The sequence below is a fragment of the Paroedura picta genome, chromosome 7 (assembly GCF_049243985.1).
Source record: "Paroedura picta isolate Pp20150507F chromosome 7, Ppicta_v3.0, whole genome shotgun sequence".
Lineage (NCBI taxonomy): Eukaryota > Metazoa > Chordata > Lepidosauria > Squamata > Gekkonidae > Paroedura > Paroedura picta.
In genome coordinates this window covers 11867480-11888146 of record NC_135375.1, presented here as the reverse complement: position 1 = coordinate 11888146, position 20667 = coordinate 11867480, and the positions used below count along the sequence as shown (strand labels likewise).

General features: G+C 48.4%; 1 protein-coding gene and 1 long non-coding RNA gene across 4 annotated transcripts in view; one reads left to right on the top strand and one right to left on the bottom strand.

The window, feature by feature from the left end:
• Positions 1-14006, top strand: part of ST8SIA5 (ST8 alpha-N-acetyl-neuraminide alpha-2,8-sialyltransferase 5) — a 41279-nt gene extending 27273 nt beyond the window's left edge. For 2 of the 3 annotated variants that reach the window (XM_077346722.1, XM_077346720.1), the window contains 5 exons: positions 40-126; positions 1601-1745; positions 7209-7321; positions 9958-10050; positions 11478-14006. In XM_077346722.1, the coding sequence (XP_077202837.1) occupies positions 40-126; positions 1601-1745; positions 7209-7321; positions 9958-10050; positions 11478-11940 (901 nt within the window). In that variant the 3' untranslated portion in view covers positions 11941-14006. The remainder of the gene's footprint in view (positions 1-39; positions 127-1600; positions 1746-7208; positions 7322-9957; positions 10051-11477) is intronic. The other variant, XM_077346721.1, reaches the window with a different exon arrangement.
• LOC143842070 (uncharacterized) overlaps positions 10935-20667 on the bottom strand; it is a 29334-nt gene continuing 19601 nt past the window's right edge. Inside the window, exons 2-3 of the long non-coding RNA XR_013232977.1 lie at positions 11821-11968; positions 10935-11199 (exon numbers count right to left, since the gene is read on the bottom strand). This is a non-coding gene — a long non-coding RNA (uncharacterized LOC143842070). The remainder of the gene's footprint in view (positions 11200-11820; positions 11969-20667) is intronic.

Genomic DNA, 20667 nt, shown 5'->3' with positions numbered 1-20667 from the left:
TTGGGGGTTTCCAACCCTCTTCTCCACCCCTTCTTTCAGGGTGAAGCAGACAGAACTGTTCGAGAGGTGGAGGAACCTGCAGGTATGCAAATGGGAGATGAACATCACCGAAGCCAAGCTCTTCAAGTAAGATGGAATTCCATCCAGTGAGGCTACAGTAAAACGTGGTTTTTCTTTCACGGGGTTGGTGAATGTGTCTCTGGGCCTTAGGCTCATGGGACGGAATATACTACCATATAAACAAATTCCATGCACCTAGAAAGCTAGCATCTTAGGGAGGAGCGCATAGTCTTGAAAGGCTAGCTTTCCCTTTCCTCCCTAATCCATCGGCCAGTTTTTCTCTCCTCTCCCTCTTACGGAATTAACGTCTGACCTCTCTCTGAACAAGCGGGGAAAGTTGGGAGAGTTACAGAATAGAATGCCATCTTTTAATTGTAATAATGGGGTATTTATGGGGTTTTATGTCATTTTATATTTTATTGTGAACCTCCGTGAGACCTTTTGGCGAACAGCGGTATATAAATCCAACTATAAATAAATATAAATAAATAAATAAAGAGGAGTTCGCCATATGAGCCTATTGCTGCAGCCGGTTGCTGCCAACTAAAATGCTGGTAGGAATGAGGAAGGAATAAACTGGGAGGGTGTTGAGGGGGAATAATAGATCCCATTATGGCAGAGGGCATGAGTATGAATGCTGTTTTGGATTTTATAAAAATGCTTTCCAGTAGAAAGTTAGCTCACCAGTGGGAGATGTTCATGCCTGCTGAGCTAGCTTTCAAGTTGCAGGGAGTTTTTTCTCTTAAAAAAGGGAAATCCTTCTCTGCTGTAATTATTCTGCTGTTTCCCTGTTCTACCTCCATGTCCTGCTGAATGTATGAACCAGGCCTGAATCTATAAGCATAAATGGGAAACTACAGCCTAGCTTCGTTGTTAAGTTGTGTCTAAAACATTGTGTAACTCTTAGAGAGACTGGTTAGGGAGAAATACATTTCTGTGGGGCTCCAATTCTAGATTGGGATTGGGTAAACCTTTTCCTTCCTCGTTCCATTTTCTAGAATGGAAGCGATCATGAGCGGCAGCTAACTACCTTGTTGGAGCAGTCTTAAAAATTGACACATATCTTTTTGTCCAGTGGGGTGAATTGCAATCCAATTATTTGGGGCTGGCAAAACCCCCCCCCCAGGTTTTAATCCCCATCTCCCCGTGCCAGTCCAGACCCAGAGCAAGGTCCTGTCTGCTAGCTGTTTAAACGGAAAGAAACCGCAGGAGTTTCATAAGGGGAACTTGCAGGGCCTTGTTGGGTTTGGCTCCCTAAGCGTGCCGATTCCTGCACTGAGCATGCCCAGCTGCAAGAGCCCTGCTAGTTTGCAATGAAATGACAAGCAGGAAAGTTCAAAAAAAGAATAAAAGAAAAACCCGGATGAGAAAATGATTTATGAAGGAGGTGGTTGCAGTAGAAAGAGGATTGGTCAAGGCTTGGCCGAAGGCCTGTGATTGGTGGGCTTGGTGAACGGAGGTGCCTGATTGGTAGGCGTTTGAACATTCTCAGGCTGAACTTGAGCTATCGGTCCATGCTGTCCTTTCGGTCCTTCCACAGGTCTAGCCTCTCGCGGTGTTGTAACGCTCCTGCCTTCCTCTTTACCACTCAGAAGAACACTCCTTTGGGGACGAAACTGAAGTATGAGGTCGATTCCAGCGGGATCTTTCACATTAACCAAGAAATATTCAGGATGTTTCCAAAGGTGGGACACATGCCATTGTCTCTAAAGCAGGGTTTCCCAGCCACGATACCCTGGTAACTCAGTACCTTGAAAACCCCTTAAGGGTATCCCACTGTGGGGTTTCTCAAAATGGCAGCTGGGGAGAGCCTTCTTACCCCTTCCAGCTCTGAGCAAAGAAGAAAGAAAAAGGGCTTTAAAACTTCTTGTTGCGAAAATTCTACCCTTGTTTCGGCAGATTGACCTGTCCCCTGCTAAAGTGGCCAATGTTGGGTTCTGGAGGGGGTGGGAGGCTGTTGTGACTTTTTGGACTTAGATGAGGCACAGATCCAGACTCACAGCACTATGAGGTTTAAAAGAGAGACTCTTTACTCGAAAGATTATTCAGAATATACATTGTATTCATCTGCTTCAGTCTCCTTACTGAAGCAGCGTACAAAAGCCTAAAGAGTGGTTACAGAGCACATTGCAAGCCTCTGTGGCTGGGCTGCAAGCAGATTACATACCCACCCATCAGCAGATGGAGAGAGCCGAGTTTAATGGCGTTCACTCCTTGCTTCTGCAGAGCACACACTTGCTCTGCTCTTCTTGAAGAAAGGAAATGAGCGGGAGCATCCACATAAGGAGCGAGAATCCTTGTTCCATGCCCCCTCCCTCCACCCCCCTTCTCCTTACCTCTCCCGAGGCTGACTCCACTCTCCAGAGGGTGGAGGCGGCCTTGGAGGCATAGCGGAGGTGAGGCCAGCCCAGCAACGCACAGGACTGGATGTTGCTGTGCTGGTCCCGCCCCTGCCAGTCTCCGGAGGGCAGGAGCGGCCTTGGAAGACCATGCCTCAATGCTCTGGCGCCGCTGTCCATCCACTGGTGCGGCCCCTGGGGGCGGGACACTACGGACGTCACATCCGTAGACTTCTGTTTGGGGGACCGCAGCAGTAGATGTTCCACATCAACAAAGGGAATCCCAGAGTGACCATTAGGTGTCACTAGTGCACACACGTGTACGGCTGAGCTACTTAAACAGCTTCACAACAGCCCTTAAAGGCGGCCTGTCTGTCCCGCCTTCGGTCACTACTCTTTGCAAGTTTCGTTGGAGATGGCTCTCAAATTTCCGTGGATTCATTCTCAGGCCATTGCCAATCCCATTTTTTGTGTGCCCTGGAGCGGTGAACTATCAATAAGTAACGCCTCCCTAAACCCTTATATTTCACCTCACCGTTTCCTTCGGATGTATTTTTGTTTTCAGCTGTGAAATTACTCATCAGATGTGTATGCGCGAATCGCTTATATAAGCAGGTTCTTTCCACGGGGCGCCGGTTGCTATAAAGAGACACTGAGTCAGACCGTCAGGCTTTCTGCGTCCGGAACCGTCAGCAGTTCGCCAAGGTCTTAGGTAGTGAAAGGTCTTTCCCCACCCTGCGCTGCTAGATACACCAGGGATTGGGTTGAGTGAAGTTTGACTTCAGTGGCACCTTGAAGACCAATGAATTTCTTCTTCTTCTTCTTCTTCTTCTTCTTCTTCTTCTTCTTCTTCTTCTTCTTCTTCTTCCTTGTCCTTCTTCTTCTTCTTCTTCTTCTTCTTCTTCTTCCTTGTCCTTCTTCCTTCTTCCTTCTTTCTTCTTCTTCTTCTTCTTCTTCTTCTTCTTCTTCCTTGTCCTTCTTCCTTCTTCCTTCTTTCTTCTTCTTCTTCTTCTTCTTCTTCTTCTTCTTCTTCCTTGTCCTTCTTCCTTCTTCCTTCTTCCTTCTTTCTTCTTCTTCTTCTTCTTCTTCTTCTTCTTCTTCTTCTTCCTTGTCCTTCTTCCTTCTTTCTTCTTCTTCTTCTTCTTCTTCTTCTTCTTCTTCTTCTTCCTTGTCCTTCTTCCTTCTTTCTTCTTCCTTCTTTCTTCTTCTTCTTCTTCTTCTTCTTCTTCTTCTTCTTCTTCCTTGTCCTTCTTCTTCTTCTTCTTCTTCTTCTTCTTCTTCCTTGTCCTTCTTCCTTCTTCCTTCTTTCTTCTTCTTCTTCTTCTTCTTCTTCTTCTTCTTCCTTGTCCTTCTTCCTTCTTCCTTCTTTCTTCTTCTTCTTCTTCTTCTTCTTCTTCTTCTTCTTCCTTGTCCTTCTTCCTTCTTCCTTCTTCCTTCTTTCTTCTTCTTCTTCTTCTTCTTCTTCTTCTTCTTCTTCCTTGTCCTTCTTCCTTCTTTCTTCTTCTTCTTCTTCTTCTTCTTCTTCTTCTTCTTCCTTGTCCTTCTTCCTTCTTCCTTCTTCCTTCTTTCTTCTTCTTCTTCTTCTTCTTCTTCTTCTTCTTCTTCTTCTTCCTTGTCCTTCTTCTTCTTCTTCTTCTTCTTCTTCTTCTTCCTTGTCCTTCTTCCTTCTTCCTTCTTTCTTCTTCTTCTTCTTCTTCTTCTTCTTCTTCTTCCTTGTCCTTCTTCCTTCTTCCTTCTTTCTTCTTCTTCTTCTTCTTCTTCTTCTTCTTCTTCTTCCTTGTCCTTCTTCCTTCTTCCTTCTTCCTTCTTTCTTCTTCTTCTTCTTCTTCTTCTTCTTCTTCTTCCTTGTCCTTCTTCCTTCTTTCTTCTTCTTCTTCTTCTTCTTCTTCTTCTTCTTCTTCTTCCTTGTCCTTCTTCCTTCTTTCTTCTTCCTTCTTTCTTCTTCCTTCTTCTTCTTCTTCTTCTTCTTCTTCTTCTTCTTCTTTTTCGTCTTCTTCTTCTTCTTCTTCTTCTTCTTCCTTGTCCTTCTTCCTTCTTTCTTTCTTCTTTCTTCTATCTTCTTTCTGCTTCTGCTTCTGCTTTTGCTTCTGCTCCTGCTCTCAGGCCAGCCAGCTTGCAGTGGTTCTCAACAAGATAATAAAATCACAAGGACAATCAATAACCACACATCCATCTACACACACACACACACACACACACACACACACACACCTCTCTGTAACCCATTTTGGCTCCAACACATTTAACCTGGCTCCAAGCCTTAAGACAGGTGCAGGTGTTTGGTTATTTGGAGATTTAAAAGTAAAAAAAACATTTGGAGGAGGGGGAAGGGCCATGTAAATCTTCCTTGCTCTGGCCTCAGCCAAATGGCTGGCAGGAGGAGTCTGTTTTGCAGGCCCTGTGGAACTGTGGTAGCTGTGGCAGGACCCTCAGCTCTTCCGGAAGCTCGTTCCACCAGGTAGGGGCCAAGACCGAAAAGGCCATGGCCCTAGTGGAGGCCAGGCATATCTCACGTGCTCTGGGGATCACCAACCTGTTAGTTTCTGGAGTTCTGGCCCTGGCGGTGAACCTGCTCATGGCCCCTGGGTTTTGGACACTGTGTGATGCAGAGACCTGGGCTGGATGGGACCCTGGCCTGATCTAACATAGCCTCTCCTGTGTCCTCTTTTGTGTTCTTATGTCTGGGACGGTGTTGCTCATCTTGGTGCTTGGGGGCCACAGTGAGAGGGCTCCTGTTCTGGCCCTCCTCCACGTGCAGCCAGCTGGGTGACCTTGGGCTAGTCACAGTCCTCTGAGAGCTCTTATCACAGAGCAGTTCTCTTAGAACTCTCTCAGGCCCACCTTCCTCACAGGGTGCCTGTGGTGGGGAGAGGAAGGGAAGGCGATCGTCAGCCACTTTGAGACTCCTTTGAGTAGTGAAAAGCATAAACGTCCTTGCAGGGTTGTTGTGAGGATTACAATAGACAAGCAAGGAATATTATAAGCCCCTTTGTGTTCTCAGGAGGAAAAAACAGGGTATAAATAAAGCAAATAACAGGAAGGATGCCATACCATCGAGCTTTGTGAATCTCTTTGTCGGCATTACAGACAAAATATTTGCGCTGTGCTGAGCACGCTCACGTTCAGTTTCCGCAGTCCAGAGAAAGCCTTTAGCAGGCTGGATCCAGTGATTCATGGGTGGAAAAAGAATATCTACTTAATTCCATTCTGCCTTGCAGAAGCAGCAGCACGGACGGCTGCAGCCAAGCGCGGCAAGGTCATTTTTAACGAAGTGGCTGTGTATGTCCGGAGCTACGAATGCCACAATAGATGCTTCACGCGATTTAGGCCCCGTGCTCCATCTTGCATGCACAGGGGAGGGAGCGAGGGTGCAATTGCTCTCTCTAGGAGAAATATTAGGGCCACTGTTGCTACAGGGAAAGCTCCCGGGGGATCCGACCCTGTACATGTTCACAGGCCGGGGCACAAGGCTCATGTCCACGAAAGCTTCCGCAGGGGGTTAAAGCAGCAATGAAAATTGTCCTCAGCTCAGAGGCTTGGTCCTGCTTTCACAAGACCCTGAAGGAGCTCATGTCGCGGACATGCATCTGTCACAATCCTTGTTTGTACAGAACCTGCTTGGCATGCAGAAGGTCCTGGGTTCAATCCCGGGCATCTCCTGGTAAAAGAGCAGGTAGTAGCTGATGCCAAACACCTCTGTCTGGGACCGTGGAGAGCCAGTGCCAGACTGAAATAGATGACCCCAGCAGTGAGGGACCGATGACCTGATTCAGTTGATGGCAGCTTCATTTGTCAACAAGGGAAAAGGCCACTTCTTCACCCAAAGAGTCATTCATGCATGGAATTCATTGCCGCAAGGGGTTGTGGCAGCTACAGCCATAGGCAGCTTCAAGAAGGGTTTGGAGAAACCTACGGAGCAGAGGTGCACGAGTAGCTATTAGCCACAAGGTCTGGATGGAGCACTCTGTCTTGGTCAGGGATGCTCTGTCTTCTTGGGGCTTGGGAAGCTGCAGAAGCTCCAGAACTTCTGGAGTTCTGGTCTTGCTGGTGGACCTCCTGATGGCCCATTGCTTTTGGCCACTGTGTGACACAGGGTGCTGAACTGGATGGGCCACTGGCCTGATCCAACATGGCTTCTCTTATGTCCTTAAGAGGTGAGGTGCATGGGTGGCTCTTAGCCACAAGGTATTGATGGGACACTCTGTCTGTCTTCTTGGTTCCTGGGGGGAGGCCACACTGGGAGGGATTTTGGAGTTCTGGCCCTGCTGGTGGACCTCCTGATGGACCCTGGGTTTGGGCTACTGTGTCACACAGAGTGTGGGATTGAATGGGCCATTGGCCTGATCCAACATGCCTTCTCTTACATTCGTAAGAGCAGAAGTCCAGCAATAGGTATTAACCACAAGGTCTCTAGATGGAACACTCTGCCTGGGGCAGTGATGCTCTGGATTCTTGATATTTGGGGGATATCCCAACAGTGGGAGGGCTTCTGGAGTTCTGGTCCTGCTGGTGGACTTCCCGATGGCACCTGCATTTGGGCCGCATTGTGATGCAGAATGTTGGACTGGATGGGCCATTGGCCTGATCCAACATGGCTTCTCTTATATTTTGATGATCTGTTCATTCAGGAAGCTGGTTTGTATGACCATCGTCCAACGTTATCACAGTCCTGTAGAACGATGCAGATGCGAAGGAGCCCGCAGGTGTGGCAGTTGTGATTTCCTCCCAGGCAACCCAAGGAGAGCAGGCCGAAAGACAGCCATGGCTAACAGACTCTCTCATTTTTATTTATTCCTGTGTTTGCTCTAGGAGATGCCGCACTATCGTTCCCAGTTTAAGAAATGTGCCGTGGTTGGGAATGGAGGCATCCTGAAGAACAGCAGATGCGGCCAGGAGATCGACCGGGCAGATTTTGTGTTTCGGTCAGTGTCCTAGTAGAATTCCTTTGGTGAGCTGGATGCTACAATTGTATCATGGTATATGTTGGGGGGTATTTCTGTTCATTTCAGATTTGTACTCACAACTGAACAAGTCTTGAAGTTGCTTAGAATTCAGAACGAGGCCAAAATCCCCAAATGCAGTAGCTTTCAATGTTCAGCTTGAAGCTTCCTTAATGAATTTGGGTCTTGCTTCATGTCCAGGGTAGGGCAACCAAGAAAATTCAGGATTTGGAAAGTCTGGGACTAGAAATGAGCTGACGAAGGGGGGCTGGGGGGAGAGCGGTGATAGAGGTTTATAAAGTTAGGCATGGGGTGGAGAGAGTGGACAAAAAGAAATCTTTCTCCCTTGCCCCAAATCTACTAGAAATAAAAAAGTGTCCAAGGAAGCTGATGGGCAGTAGGTTCAGTATGGACAAAAGGAAGCACCACTTTACACAGAGAGTGATTAAAATGGGGAATTCGCTGCCAGCGGATGTAGGGATGGCCACAGGAATAAACGACTTGAGAAAGGGATAAGAGAGATTCGTGGAGGATACTTACTAGCCATGGGGACTGAGAGGAACCTCCACATTCAGAGACTCTGAACCTCTGAATCCCAGAGACAGGTGGCAACATCAGGGGAAGGCCTCGGCCTTTCTGCCCTGTCATTGGCCCTCCAGAGGAACTGGTTGGCCACTATGTGAGACAGGGTGCTGGACTAGATGGACCACTGGTCTGATCCAGCAGGGCTCTTCTGATGTTCTTATGGAGGCCTCAGCCTCTGTTATTGGCCATTCAAAAGAGCTGGTTGGCCACTGTGGGAGACAGGATGCTGGACTAGATGGACCACTGGTCTGGTCCGCAGGGCTCTTCTGATGTTCTTATGAAGGCCTCAGCCTCTGTGCCCTGTTGCTGGCCCTCCAGAGAAACTGGTTGGCCACCATGTGAGACAGGATGCTGGACTAGATGGACCACTGGTGTGGTCCAGCAGGGCTCTTCTGATGTTTTTATCAGGGACGGCCTCAGCCTCTATGCCCTGTTGTTGACCCTCGAGAGGAACTGGTTGGTCCCTGTGAGAGACGGGATGCTGGTCTAGATGGACCACTGGTCTGATCCAGGAGAGATCTTCTGATGTTCTTAAGCCCACTATCCCATTTGCTTCAGTGAAAAGAGTTGTACATGCCACACTTTGTGGGCAAGACGTCCCTATTGTGAAAGGAAACAAGGATGCCCTTGTAGAAATGTTACAGGGAGGTGGATACAGGAAAATAGGATTTTTAAAATCCTATCACTGGGTTGTTGTTGTTTTTTTTGTACACGTAGCTACTCTCCACATGCTGGGAAGGAAATAAAGGGGAATTATAAAAATACACGATCTTCGCCAAGCTGGTTGCTTCCCTTCTCCTGCATTGTGCTCGCTACAGACTCCATGATGGGAAAGAAAATGTGGTTTCTCAGAAAGGCAGTGTGTAGGCATTGCTCAGAATGGCACAATGCGCCATGCTCAACCTGCTGTTTCCCCATGCCTTTATAGAATCGCGCACAGTCGTTTCCTTGGATGATGAAAGGCATACAATGGGCATGAGTCGCCGCTGACTGTGGGGAAAGCACGTTCTCTCTGTTGGTTGTCTCAAAGTTCAAGGCTCAGGGGGTGGAATTAGGAGGAGGACGGAACAAGGGGGCCTTTTTGTCCAGAGAAACTCAGTGGTAGGCCCAGGCCCGGTTTAAGGATCTCTGGGGTCGTAGCAGAGTAGAACAGGTAATGTTACTTGTGCTGCACAAGACGAAGAAGAAGAGTTGGATATTATAATCCGCTTTTCTCTACCCAAAGCAGTTTACCATCACCTTCCCTTCCTCTCCCTGCAACAGACACCCTGTGAGGGAGGGGAGGCTGAGAGAGCTCTGAAAGGTTGGCTCTGTGAGAACGGCAGTATTAGGGGATGTGACAAGCCCAAGGTCACCCAGCTGGCTGCATGTGGAGGAGGAGCAGGGATTCAAACCCAGATTAGAAGCCGCTGCTCTTAACTGCTACCCTGAGCTGTTTAGGGCGGTGCTGTGAAACCCTGGGCTTTCTTGGAAGGGACCTGCCCCTCCCTCTCCCAAAATGGCCAATGATGAACCTGGAGGTGGTGGGAACATATTCTGCACAAATGCGTCACTTCTGGGGTTTCTTGAGGCCTGAAGAATGTTCCAGGGGTTTCTCAGCTGCAAAAAATGTCGAGAAAGGCTGGGTTAGAGGGCCAGCCTCCGGTCTGGGAGACCCAGGTTCAAATCTCTGCTTTGTCGTGGAAGCTCAATGGGCGACCTCGGGCCAGTTGCACCCACGCTGCATAACCTACCTTACAGGGTTGTCGTGAAGATCAAACGGAGGACGGGAGAATATTGTACACCCACTTGGGGTCCCCATGGCAGGGAGCGTTTGGCCAGAAATGAGGCAAATTAATGAATAAATAAAACCCCTGGCATAACCCAGTTTCACTGACCTTGGTCGCATTGCGTTTTCTCAGACTCACAGGCTTGCAAGGATACTACCCCCGTGCAAATTATCCCCGTGCTTCTCGCAGGGGGCACGAATGCATAGGAGAAATCGAAACTGCTGCTCTTCGACGTCTTATTTTTCCTCCGCTCTTTGCCACTAGGTGCAATTTGCCTCCCATCTCGGAGAAGTACGCAGTGGACGTCGGCGTCAAGACGGACATTGTGACGGTTAATCCCAGCATAATCACGGAAAGGTCAGGCCCCTCGCCCCTGCCCCTGCCCCTGCCCCTGCCCCTGCCCCTGCCCCTGCCCCTGCCCCTGCCCCTGCCTCCCCCCTCCCCAGCGTCTTTGTGCAGCTGACAAGCCTCAGAAAGCGGAGGGAGCCAGCCCTCTGTCATTAAGGCCCCAGGTCCTCGCTCCCGACCTCGTAATTTCATAGCAACTGGAAATCGGGGATAATTTGAGCCCTCTTTAGTGTCGAGAGAAACGTGTTTGAGAGACGCATGTGGATTTCCGCCTACATTCACACTCGCAACCCCTCTTTTTTCATCCAAAGCAAAACAGAGGATCTGTTCTGGTCAGACCACACCTGGAGTACTGTGTGCAGTTCTGGAGGCCTCACTTCAAGACGGACGTAGATAAAATTGAAAGGGTACAGAGGAGAGCGACGAGGATGATCTGGGGCCAAGGGACCAAGCCCTATGAAGATAGGTTGAGGGACTTGGGAATGTTCAGCCTGGAGAAAAGGAGGTTGAGAGGGGACATGATAGCCCTCTTTAAGTATTTGAAAGGTTGTCACTTGGAGGAGGGCAGGATGCTGTTTTTGCTGGCTGCAGAGGAGAGGACACGCAGTAATGGGTTTAAACTTCAAGTACAACAATATAGGCTAGATATCAGGAAAAAGTTTTTCACAGTCAGAGTAGTTCAGCAGTGGAATAGGCTGCCTAAGGAGGTGGTGAGCTCCCCCTCACTGGCAGTCTTCAAGCAAAGGTTGGATACACACTTTTCTTGGATGCTTTAGGATGCTTAGGGCTGATCCTGCGTAGAGCAGGGGGTTGGACTAGATGGCCTGGATGGCCCCTTCCAACTCTGTGATTCTATGATTCTATGATTCTGCTCTGGGTTTCACGCTGGATTTCAGATCTCCCCTCTGCGGCATGAGGATTTCTTTTATTTCAGTCCTCGGTTTTACGATGCACATTTAAGTCAGCCCTGTGTTTTGCAGGCCAATGCACTTTGCGTGGTTGTGGTTTTTAATGAAGGGCTCAAGCTATTGGGTTAAATGTAAAAAAGAAGATTGCCCTGGAAGCACAGAAGATTTATTCGGTATCTCTGGTCCTCCACGTTTTGCTGGTGGAGGGGACAATGCTGTTCAAAGAAATGGCAAAGATGATCTGGCTCCCCTGGTAACAAGAGAAAGAAATTTTACTTATAAAAACTAGAAGCACATCTGAGATATTCATGTAGGGACATTCCACTTATTGTGAACAGATTAACTTCCAAAAAGGTTAACTTGCTACAGCTCCAATCCCGGATAAGAGAGAGTAGAAGAGCTTGGTGTAATGGTAAAGAGCAGGAGCCTCTAATAGGGAGAATGAATGAAATAAAGAAATAAAGAAATCAGATCAAACGTTATGATCTTCCTAGTGACTCTCATCTCCCTACCCCCCCCCCCCTTCAGGTTTCACAAGCTGGAGAAATGGCGGAAGCCGTTTTACGAGGTCTTGCAGGCTTACGAAAACGCCTCGGTGCTGCTCCCGGCCTTCTACAACACCCGCAACACGGACGTCTCCGTCCGGGTCAAGTACGTTCTGGACGATTTCGAGTCCCAGCAGGCCATCTACTTCTTCCACCCGCAGTATCTCATCAACGTCTCGCGCTATTGGCTGACCCAGGGGGTGCGCGCCAAGCGCGTCAGCACGGGCCTCATCCTGGTGACGGCCGCCCTGGAGCTGTGCGAGGAAGTGCACCTTTTCGGATTCTGGGCGTTCCCCATGAACCCTTCGGGGGTCTTTATCACCCACCATTACTACGACAACGTCAAACCTCGGCCGGGCTTCCACGCCATGCCTTCGGAAATCTTCAACTTCCTCCATATGCACAGCAAGGGGATCCTGCGGGTACACACGGACGCCTGCAGCTGATGACAGACAGCGGTCTTAAATTCGCGCACTGTGAAGAAAGAGGAGTCAAAGAGGATGAGAACTTTGAGAACCAAATCCTGGCACTGTTCTGGAGGCGGGAAAAGTCACCACAAAGCGATTTCCTCCTCTGTTTCGAATTCTCATGTTTAAAATGACCTTACGAAAGGGTTGTTTTGGTGGGTAAGTCTCCCAGGCCTTGCTGAGGTGGAGTAGATGGGCCTGGAGGAGCTGGAGGGCTTTAAGGAGATTTTATGCAATAATGTTTGATTTTAAAAGTACATTTCTTCAAGGCTTTGCATTCCTCAAGAGCTGGGGTCGCCAGCACTTTCCCTTGCTAGCCACGTAGGGCTATTTTAATTCAGGGTGAAGCCCCTTTCTCAAATCCATGCACTTAACCTGGAACCCAGAAGGAGCAGAGAAGCACACCGTCTATAGATTTTAGACCATCAACTAGAGCACATGATTGTAGCAATTGCTCATTTCATTCCCCAGGAAGGCACCGACTCTGATTTTACTTGACATAGTCGAGGAGTTAGGTCAGTAACTCTGGCACCAGTGCCCAGTTAGCACACTCATCTGGAGACGCTCAAGGGAAACCCTTCCCTTGTCACTGCTCTTTGCACCCCATCTGCCATGCAGATTTCTCCCACCCTCTTTCCCCATAAATTGTAATCCTCCCAAAATCTTTTACTAATCCAGCAATTGTTGAAAGGATACATAGATTTCCCCTCTTCTCCCTCTGGTTGGACACTCAAACAGGAAGGAATCACTTCCCTGAACAATATTTAGCTTACTTGTAATTCTAGGGTTTAAGGGAGAATAAAATGATACGGGGTAGGGGGCTGGGTTCATTGGTGGAACATCTGCAGAAGGTCCCAGGTTCAATCCCCGGCAGGTGAACGGTGATACCTTAGGTACTGCTGAATTCACTTGCAAAATGCAGAAGCAACAAACAATCCCACAGAACCTTTTGGGAGGAGCCGTGGCCGAGCGGTAGAAGGTCCCAGGTTCATTCCCAGCGCATCCAGCCCCCAACCCTCCCCCAAAAGACTGCGTAGTTAATGATTTATTTATTTATTTGTTATATTTATATACCGCTTTCCCCAGTGGCTCAGGGCTCAGGGCACATTATAACTCGGTAGTAACAGTGATAACAGAGAGAAGAGAATTTAACAACGTCAGCATGAAAGACCATGACCTGAGACCCTGGGGAGCTTCTGCCAGTCTGAGTAGGCAATGCTGAACTTAGTAGACTGCTGGTCAGTTTCAGAGTAAGGGAGCTTGATGTGTTCGATTTCCCTCCTTCCCTTCAAAGCACAACATGTTCTTTCTCAGCCACGTCAGTAGTTATGAATACGGAATTAGGAAGTGATCAGGATTACAGATTCTGGTTGCAGTTACATGAGACCCAGGTCGATCATGCACTGGATTTTTGAAGCTCAATCGGTTCGGTTTTAAATAATCAATCTGCACCTGATGCTGGTGTTCACACTAACGTCGGTCGCTCCCCCCCTGATTTGCACTGTTAAGAATCCTCACAGAGTTACTCCACATCCTCTGGTATATCCAAGAGTGGATTCTCTCTGCTCAATCTGAGAAACGTGTGCTGATTGCACACTCTTCCGCAAGCAGATGCAGTGTCTCTCTTGGATCTTCTCCCCCATCCCAGCTGCATCTTCAGCACCAAGGCTATGCTGAGGTCTCTGCTAGTTTTCAGCAGAGGCTGTCTTTGAAACTGCAGACAGAGAATAGTCTTAAAGCTGCTTCATTTCTGGGCTTTCCATTTTAGTACTGTATTTTGGTACTGCCTTTGTTTTGTCTCAGCTTCAATGCTGTGAAAGCATTTTTTGTGCTTTATAAACCCCCTTAAGTGTTGTGATTAGTGGGATTCAGCATTAGTGTCAGAAGAAGATAAGACGAGCCAATCCTTGCCTATATCTGCTTTCTCCTCCCTTCTCCCTGTCAACATGTACTTTACACCAGGGGTAGTCAACCTGTGGTCCTCCAGGTGTCCATGGACTACAATTCCCATGAGCCCGTACCAGCAAATGCTGGCAGAGGCTCATAGGGATTGTAGTCCATGGACATCTGGAGGACCACAGGTTGACTACCCCTGCTTTACACAGCCGGGGTGGGGGACATTCACCAGGGCTGCCCTCTTTCTGTTCTCCTCCCCACCCTTTCCCTCCCATTAGGCCATTTTTTTTTGGATTCCTTAAAAAAAAAAACGAGTCTCAAGCTCCAATGCATTTCTTTCTTTTTAAAAAAGAGAAAAAACACAAGCAGACCTTGTAAATAGGGCTTATAGGCTTTAAAGCAAGTGTGGCTGAGGTGGTTCAATCAGTAAGGTGCTTGTCTAGAGATTACAGCTTTGTGAGTTTGAGGCTAGGCTTGGGTCTTTTCTTGGGGGTGGGGTTGTTTTTGTTTTTACTTTTGAAAAGCTCAAGTATTAATAATGTGCAGAGTGTAGGATGCAAACAGGGTGTTAAAGAGATCCTGACTTCAATTCAGTGAGATTTAATTCAGACAAGAAGAAGAGTTGGTTCTTATATGCCACTTTTCTCTACCCAAAGGAGTCTCAAAGCGGCTTCCAATCACCTTCCCTTTCCTCTCCCCACAACAGACACCCTGTGGGGTAGGTGAGGCTGAGAGAGCCCTGATATCACTGCTCGTTCAGAACAGCTTTATCAGTGCTGCGGCAAGCCCAAGGTCACCCAGCTGGTTGGATGTGGAGGAACAGGGAATCAAACCCAGCTTGCCAGATTAGAAGTCCGCACTCCAGTCCTAACCATTACACCTAGCTGTGCAGAAAGCGGAAGAGAATAATCAAGATCGATTGGCGGTTAATTGTTAGACTTCTAGATCAGGGGTAGTCAACCTGTGATCCTCCAGATGTCCATGGACTACAATTCCCACGAGCCCCTGCCAGCGAACGCTGGCAGGGGCTCATGGGAATTGTAGTCCATGGACATCTGAAGGACCACAGGTTGACTACCCCTGTCTAGATGACTACAGGGAAAACCTGGATTCCAATCCCTACTATTCCATGAAGCCGAGCAAGTGCCCTTCGGCCAAGGACTTGGAAATCCAGTCAAACACAGAGTGTTTGAAATACAGAAAACGGCAGCTTTGACCGAGGAGGAAAGTTGGGCTATAAATATTTAAGAATATAGTTAAATATGATTTCATGGGAAGGGTCCTTTGTCAGGGAAAGGAAAATGCCATTACTGCTGCTTTTGTTGGGGAATCCCTCTCAGGCGCCTGTGGAGACTCCTCGGAATAAAGCAGGAAGCCATTTTGTGTAAATATAGACGTCAGCGTCAGTCCGTATACGTGACGGCCTTTCCTCTGACAGAGGCGGCCATGTCTGTTCGTGTTGGGGAGGAGGCCTGGCCCACGGGGCTGGCTGGTGCCCCCAAGCCCCCTTCCTATGTGGGGCTGACAGCCATTCAAAGGGAGTTCTGAGCGACCTCTGTGTGGGTGGTGAGAGGCAGTCCTCGGGATTCCTTTCGGAAAGCCATAAGTAGTTATTGATCTTTTTAAAAAAATCATTATCAATAGGCTCAGTCACTGTGAAACATACCCGGCACATTGGAAGTGTTGTGAGTGATAGGAGAAGGCAGCACGCTGTGAGGATTTTTAGTTGTTGTGTAGGGAGGGTTGCCAACTCTGCGGTTAAGAAAGACCTGGAGATTGGGGGTGGGGGGAGGTAGCCCGAGGAGGGTGGGGTTTGGGGAGGGGAGAGATCCAACATCCGAAGCAGCCATTTCCTCCAGAAGAACTGGGTTCGGTCACCCGGAAATGGATGCAGGAGTAGCCAACCTGCGGCTCTCCAGATGTCCGTGGGCTTGGCTGCCCCTGTGGGAGATCTCCAGGGTCCACCTGGAAGTTGGCATCCCTATGTGTGTGTGAGTGTCTCCTCTACCAAGGCAGGAAGTGCATTTATCGATGGCTTGCGAAGCACCCATCCTTAGGAGGGGAAACCGCAGTGGAATTACGCTGGCGGTGCCATTCAACCTTCTCCTTGCGGCCTTAGCGAGTGAGACTCCGCCCTCTCATCTGCATAGCCCCACCCCTTCATCCGCATAACCCCTCCCTTGGTTCTGTCTCTTGGTCATGCCACCGTGGGACAGAACCTCAGCTGCTGGCTTTTATATATTGTTTTGTATGCACTGATCCGTTTGTGCCAGCCTTGGTTGAAAGGATTCTGGCACCCTATGCAGAATTACAACTCGCCTTGCCAGTAAGCACTGGGTTTTTCCCGATCCCACACGCTCCTTCCCAGATATTACATGAGAACGGGGAGCATATTTGGGTGAGCCGTCACGCTTTGAGCTTCATGGAGGAGGGAGAATTGCGATCGGTGCAGCTTCTCCCCATGCCCTATGAAACGTCCTGACCCGGATAGCCCTAGCAAAACCCTATCCAATCAGATCTTGGCAGGGCCAAGCCTGGCTAATATTTGGATGGGACACCTACACGGATTTGCATGGTAGTTCCTCCAAGGAACACTAGGGGTCAGGATATACAGGCGGGCAACAGCAAACCGTCTCCGGACGTCCCACGCCAGACCATCCTGAGATGGCCCGGCTACACGGCACACTCGCCATAAATCAATACCCTTATGAGATGACAAACCACGCTGGCAAAATTCCCACCTCTGTGCCAGCACTGATGCTGCATTTCATTCCTGACACGGACGTGCTCTAGGAGTGCATTCTTCAAAATTGTATTCCTACGGGAGGGGGAAATCCATTTCTGCCACCGAGATGGCCATTTGAGAGATCTGGATTTGCCCATGCAAATTCAGAATTCTAAAACTTGGGCACTAGATTCCAATATTCATGTAAATTATGCTTGTATGGCATTCCTACCACTGCTGCTTTGTAGCATCCCCAGAATCCGGCCTTTGGGACCTTCGGAATAAGTCTAACGACAAAATGCCCCGTATCAATCAGGAATAGCTTGACATTAACAAACAAATCAGTCACGGCGTGCAGTTTCTTTGGTGCTAGGGCGTAGGAAAAATTCTCTTCTTTTAAAGATGTGTTTTATTGCCTTTATTTTTACCCCCGTCCCCTGAGCCTAAATGCCCATCAAGGTTTGATGCAAAAGGGGGGGGGAAAACATTTCTCACATTGTACTTCTGAAACAATCTCTAGATTAATGCACATGTTGTGGTATTTTGGACACCCTGTGGGCAATTCTAAACAGTGTTCCAAGAATTCGTCGAAGTCAGGGGTTTAGAAAGACGTTAGAAAGCAAACGCTGGCAGGGGGCTCCTGGGAATTGTAGTCCATGGATATCTGGAGGGCCGCAGTTTGACTACCCCTGGTTTGGATCATCAAGGCTGGGGGTGCATTTCTTGGACAGTTCTTGCTGCTAAAGGGGGGTGAGATGAAATGATTTATCCTTATGCCTTGTTCCTTGCATGGCACGTAGGGGAGGGATGGTCTTTTCTCTTTTTTTAAATATTGATCTAAATCTCATGAGAGGCCTTTTGTAAAGTGAACAAACAAGGAAGCAAAATGTTGCTCAGATCCCTGATCTGCAGGTAATAAATAATTTCACCTTTCTGTGGTTAACACAACTTAAAATGTAAACTCAAATGAATCTACCCTCCCTGTTCCTTCCTCCCTCTTAAAAAAAAGCAGAAGGGGGAGCTGAATTCAACCTTCTTTGTTTACATCTGATTTTGCTAACGGGTTTCTTTTTCTTTGACTAATCCATTTGCTGAGAATCTTGCAATTTTGTTACAGGGATGCATTTCCCCCAACCCTTAACTATACAATGTGTTAGAAAGCCTATAAATTGATGTAAGCCATAATTTAAAAGAAAAACACACCACAATCAGGGTATATTTTTTTCATCTGTCACTGTGTCACTGTGGGGGTGGGGGAGACCATTTGATTCTTATCCAATAAACCGGTCCCCCAGTTTCATTTGAAAAGAAAAACTGGATTGCAGTCGCATTTGTTTCAGTTTCTTTGTCCAGTACGTCTTTGCAAAGTCATCCCGCCATCTTGTGCAATGGAGATCCATCTCTGTTTGTGTCTGGATGTTCGATGATGGAACTTCATGTGTGCTTGAAGTCATGTTGTCCATCTGAGGTTGAGAACGTTGGGTTTAAAGCCACCTGGAAGAGGCAAGTCCAGCCGGAAAGTTCCCCAACACCATCTCCCTGATCCATAATTCGTCCTGGCTGCCTTTTGCTTATAATGGGACCCATTCAAGGATTTCCATCCTCCTGTGCAGATGGACATAAGGTTGGACTTCCCCTGGCAGTAGATGCTCCACCATGAATTTCATAGAATCATAGAGTTGGAAGGGACCTCCGGGGTCATCTAGTCCAACCCCCTGCACTATGCAGGACACTCCCAACCCATCGCTCATCCACTGTCACCTGCCACCCACTTGAACCTTCACAGAATCAGCCTCTCCGTCAGATAGCTCTCCAGCCTCTGTTTAAAAATCTCCAAAGATGGAGAACCCACCACCTCCCGAGGAAACCTGTTCCACTGAGAAACCGCTCTAACTGTCAGGAACTTCTTCCGGTTGTTTAGGTGGAATTTCTTTTGAATTAATTTCAGAAATTTCAGATTTGCTCTGCTGGGTGTGGGGAAGGGCATGTGTTTGTAGAGAAGCGACTGACATATAGTGACCTCAGAGGGTGGGAATGGCCAAACTGACACATGCTGGCAGGGATTCATGGGAATTGTAGTCTAGGGGCATCTGGAGAGCCACAGTTCGGCTACCCCTGCCATAGGGTTTTTCCGGGTGAAAGACTAACAGAGGTATTTTGCCATTGCCTGTCTCTGTGTAGTAAGCCTGCACTTCTTTGGTGGTCTCCCATCCAAGGACAAAACAGGGCTAGTCTGGAACCTGATGAGATTCTGGGACACACACAGAAATGCCCACATGTGCCAGCACAGAAGTCCCTGCCTCCAGAGAAAGCCAGAGAAAGGAATTTTCCAGCGAACGCACAGTCTGGTTCCATTTTAGCTAGCGTAGTTAAAAATAAGCAATGGATGGATCATTGTTATGGACCAGGGGTAGTCAAACTGCGGCCCTCCAGATGACCATGGACTACAATTCCCATGGGAATTGTAGTCCATTGACATCTGGAGGGCCGCAGTTTGACTACCCCTGTTATGGACTAACTAATATCGATATTTCCCTCCCTCCACCTGGAATGTCATTCCTGTATCTTGGACAGAAGAGAAGGACTTTGACATCCAGAGATGAGCGTTTCAATCTTCTGGCAGTCAGGTTTGACAAGAGTTCCCATTCTGAGAATCCATTCGCAAATTCGGCACTGAAGAACATAGGACCTCATAGGGACAGGGAGTTAGATAGCTCACCCCAGAACGTAAACGTCCCTCTGTCAATGCTCAGAGACATTACCTGCTGTGCCTGTTCATCACCAGCAGCTGCAGGTCTGGAATGAATCATACCTGCTCTCTGGGTCTTCTTCCATTGACTGGATTCTGTGCTTATTTGCGCCGCGCAAAGTTTCACAATAAACCAAGAACAGTCCCATCCGTAGGCTGGTCTTGTGGCTTCGTTTTGCAAAACAGGGAAAACTACCCTGCCTAAATCCCTCCTCCTCTCTGTTTTCCCCCACGCAAGTGACCGCTTCATCCACCTGCCAGAGCAAAGCCAGTTTGCAGAATCGCATCGATTTATCTTCAAGGTCGCATGGCGCTCTTGGTTGTCCTCCGCTCGTTCCTGCGGGCCCCCAGCGGCATGGGATGCGCAAGACTGCGGTGCTCAGATTTATTGTCTACCGAGCGCATTTCTTTAGTGCCTGGCGAGCCGAAAATAAAACAAAGCCGAGAGATTGGGCCGGCAACTTCAGATAGAACCAGTTTTCGTGACGGTTTCTCTGGGCTGGGAGTGCTTCTGTCTGCTGACAGCTGCCGGCAAAGACTCCACTGTCATTAAATTCCTCTGGAAAAGGGGCAGGAATTTGACGGATGACTAGGCCGATTGGTATCACGCAACACAATGACACCCGTTATGCCGCAATTAGAAAACAAATGGACACGGCTCTTGTTTAGACCAAGCTTTCTCAAACCTGGGGTTTCCTGACGGCCCTGGAATAGGTGGGAGTCAATTTTTATGTATTTTTAAAATGTATTAACCATATATAGCAGGGGTAGGCAAACTGTGGCCCTCCAGATGTCCATGGACTACAATTCCCATGATGGGAATTGTAGTCCATGGACATCTGGAGGGCCACAGTTTGCTTACCCATGATATATAGTCATATCAACTCCCCCCCCCCCTCTCAGTCGCCAATGATGGGCCTGGAGGGGGGATGAAGGGGAGGGGCCTGGGCAGACATGTGCACAGCCATGCTTCCCTACCATATCCTGCACGATCGTGCCACTTCTGGGTTTTTCGGAAGCCTGAAGAACATTTCAGGGGTTTCTCAATGGTAAAAAAGTCGAGGAAGGCTGGTTTAGACTGATGGGAGAGGGGTCGTGGCTCGGAGGTGGAGCAGCAGGTTTGTACGCAGAAGGGTTCGATCCCCGGCTTCTCCAGGTAAAAGGATAAAGCGGTAGATGGTAGGAGCACAGAAGCATAGAGCTGACCGGTGCCTCAAGTGTTATGTGGTCCAACCCCCAGTTCAAAGCAGGAAATTCACAGTTATCCCCCCTCCCCCTGAGATGATCCTGTTTCTATGCGCAGAGGAAGGCAACTTGGCTTGGGGGGAAAATTCCT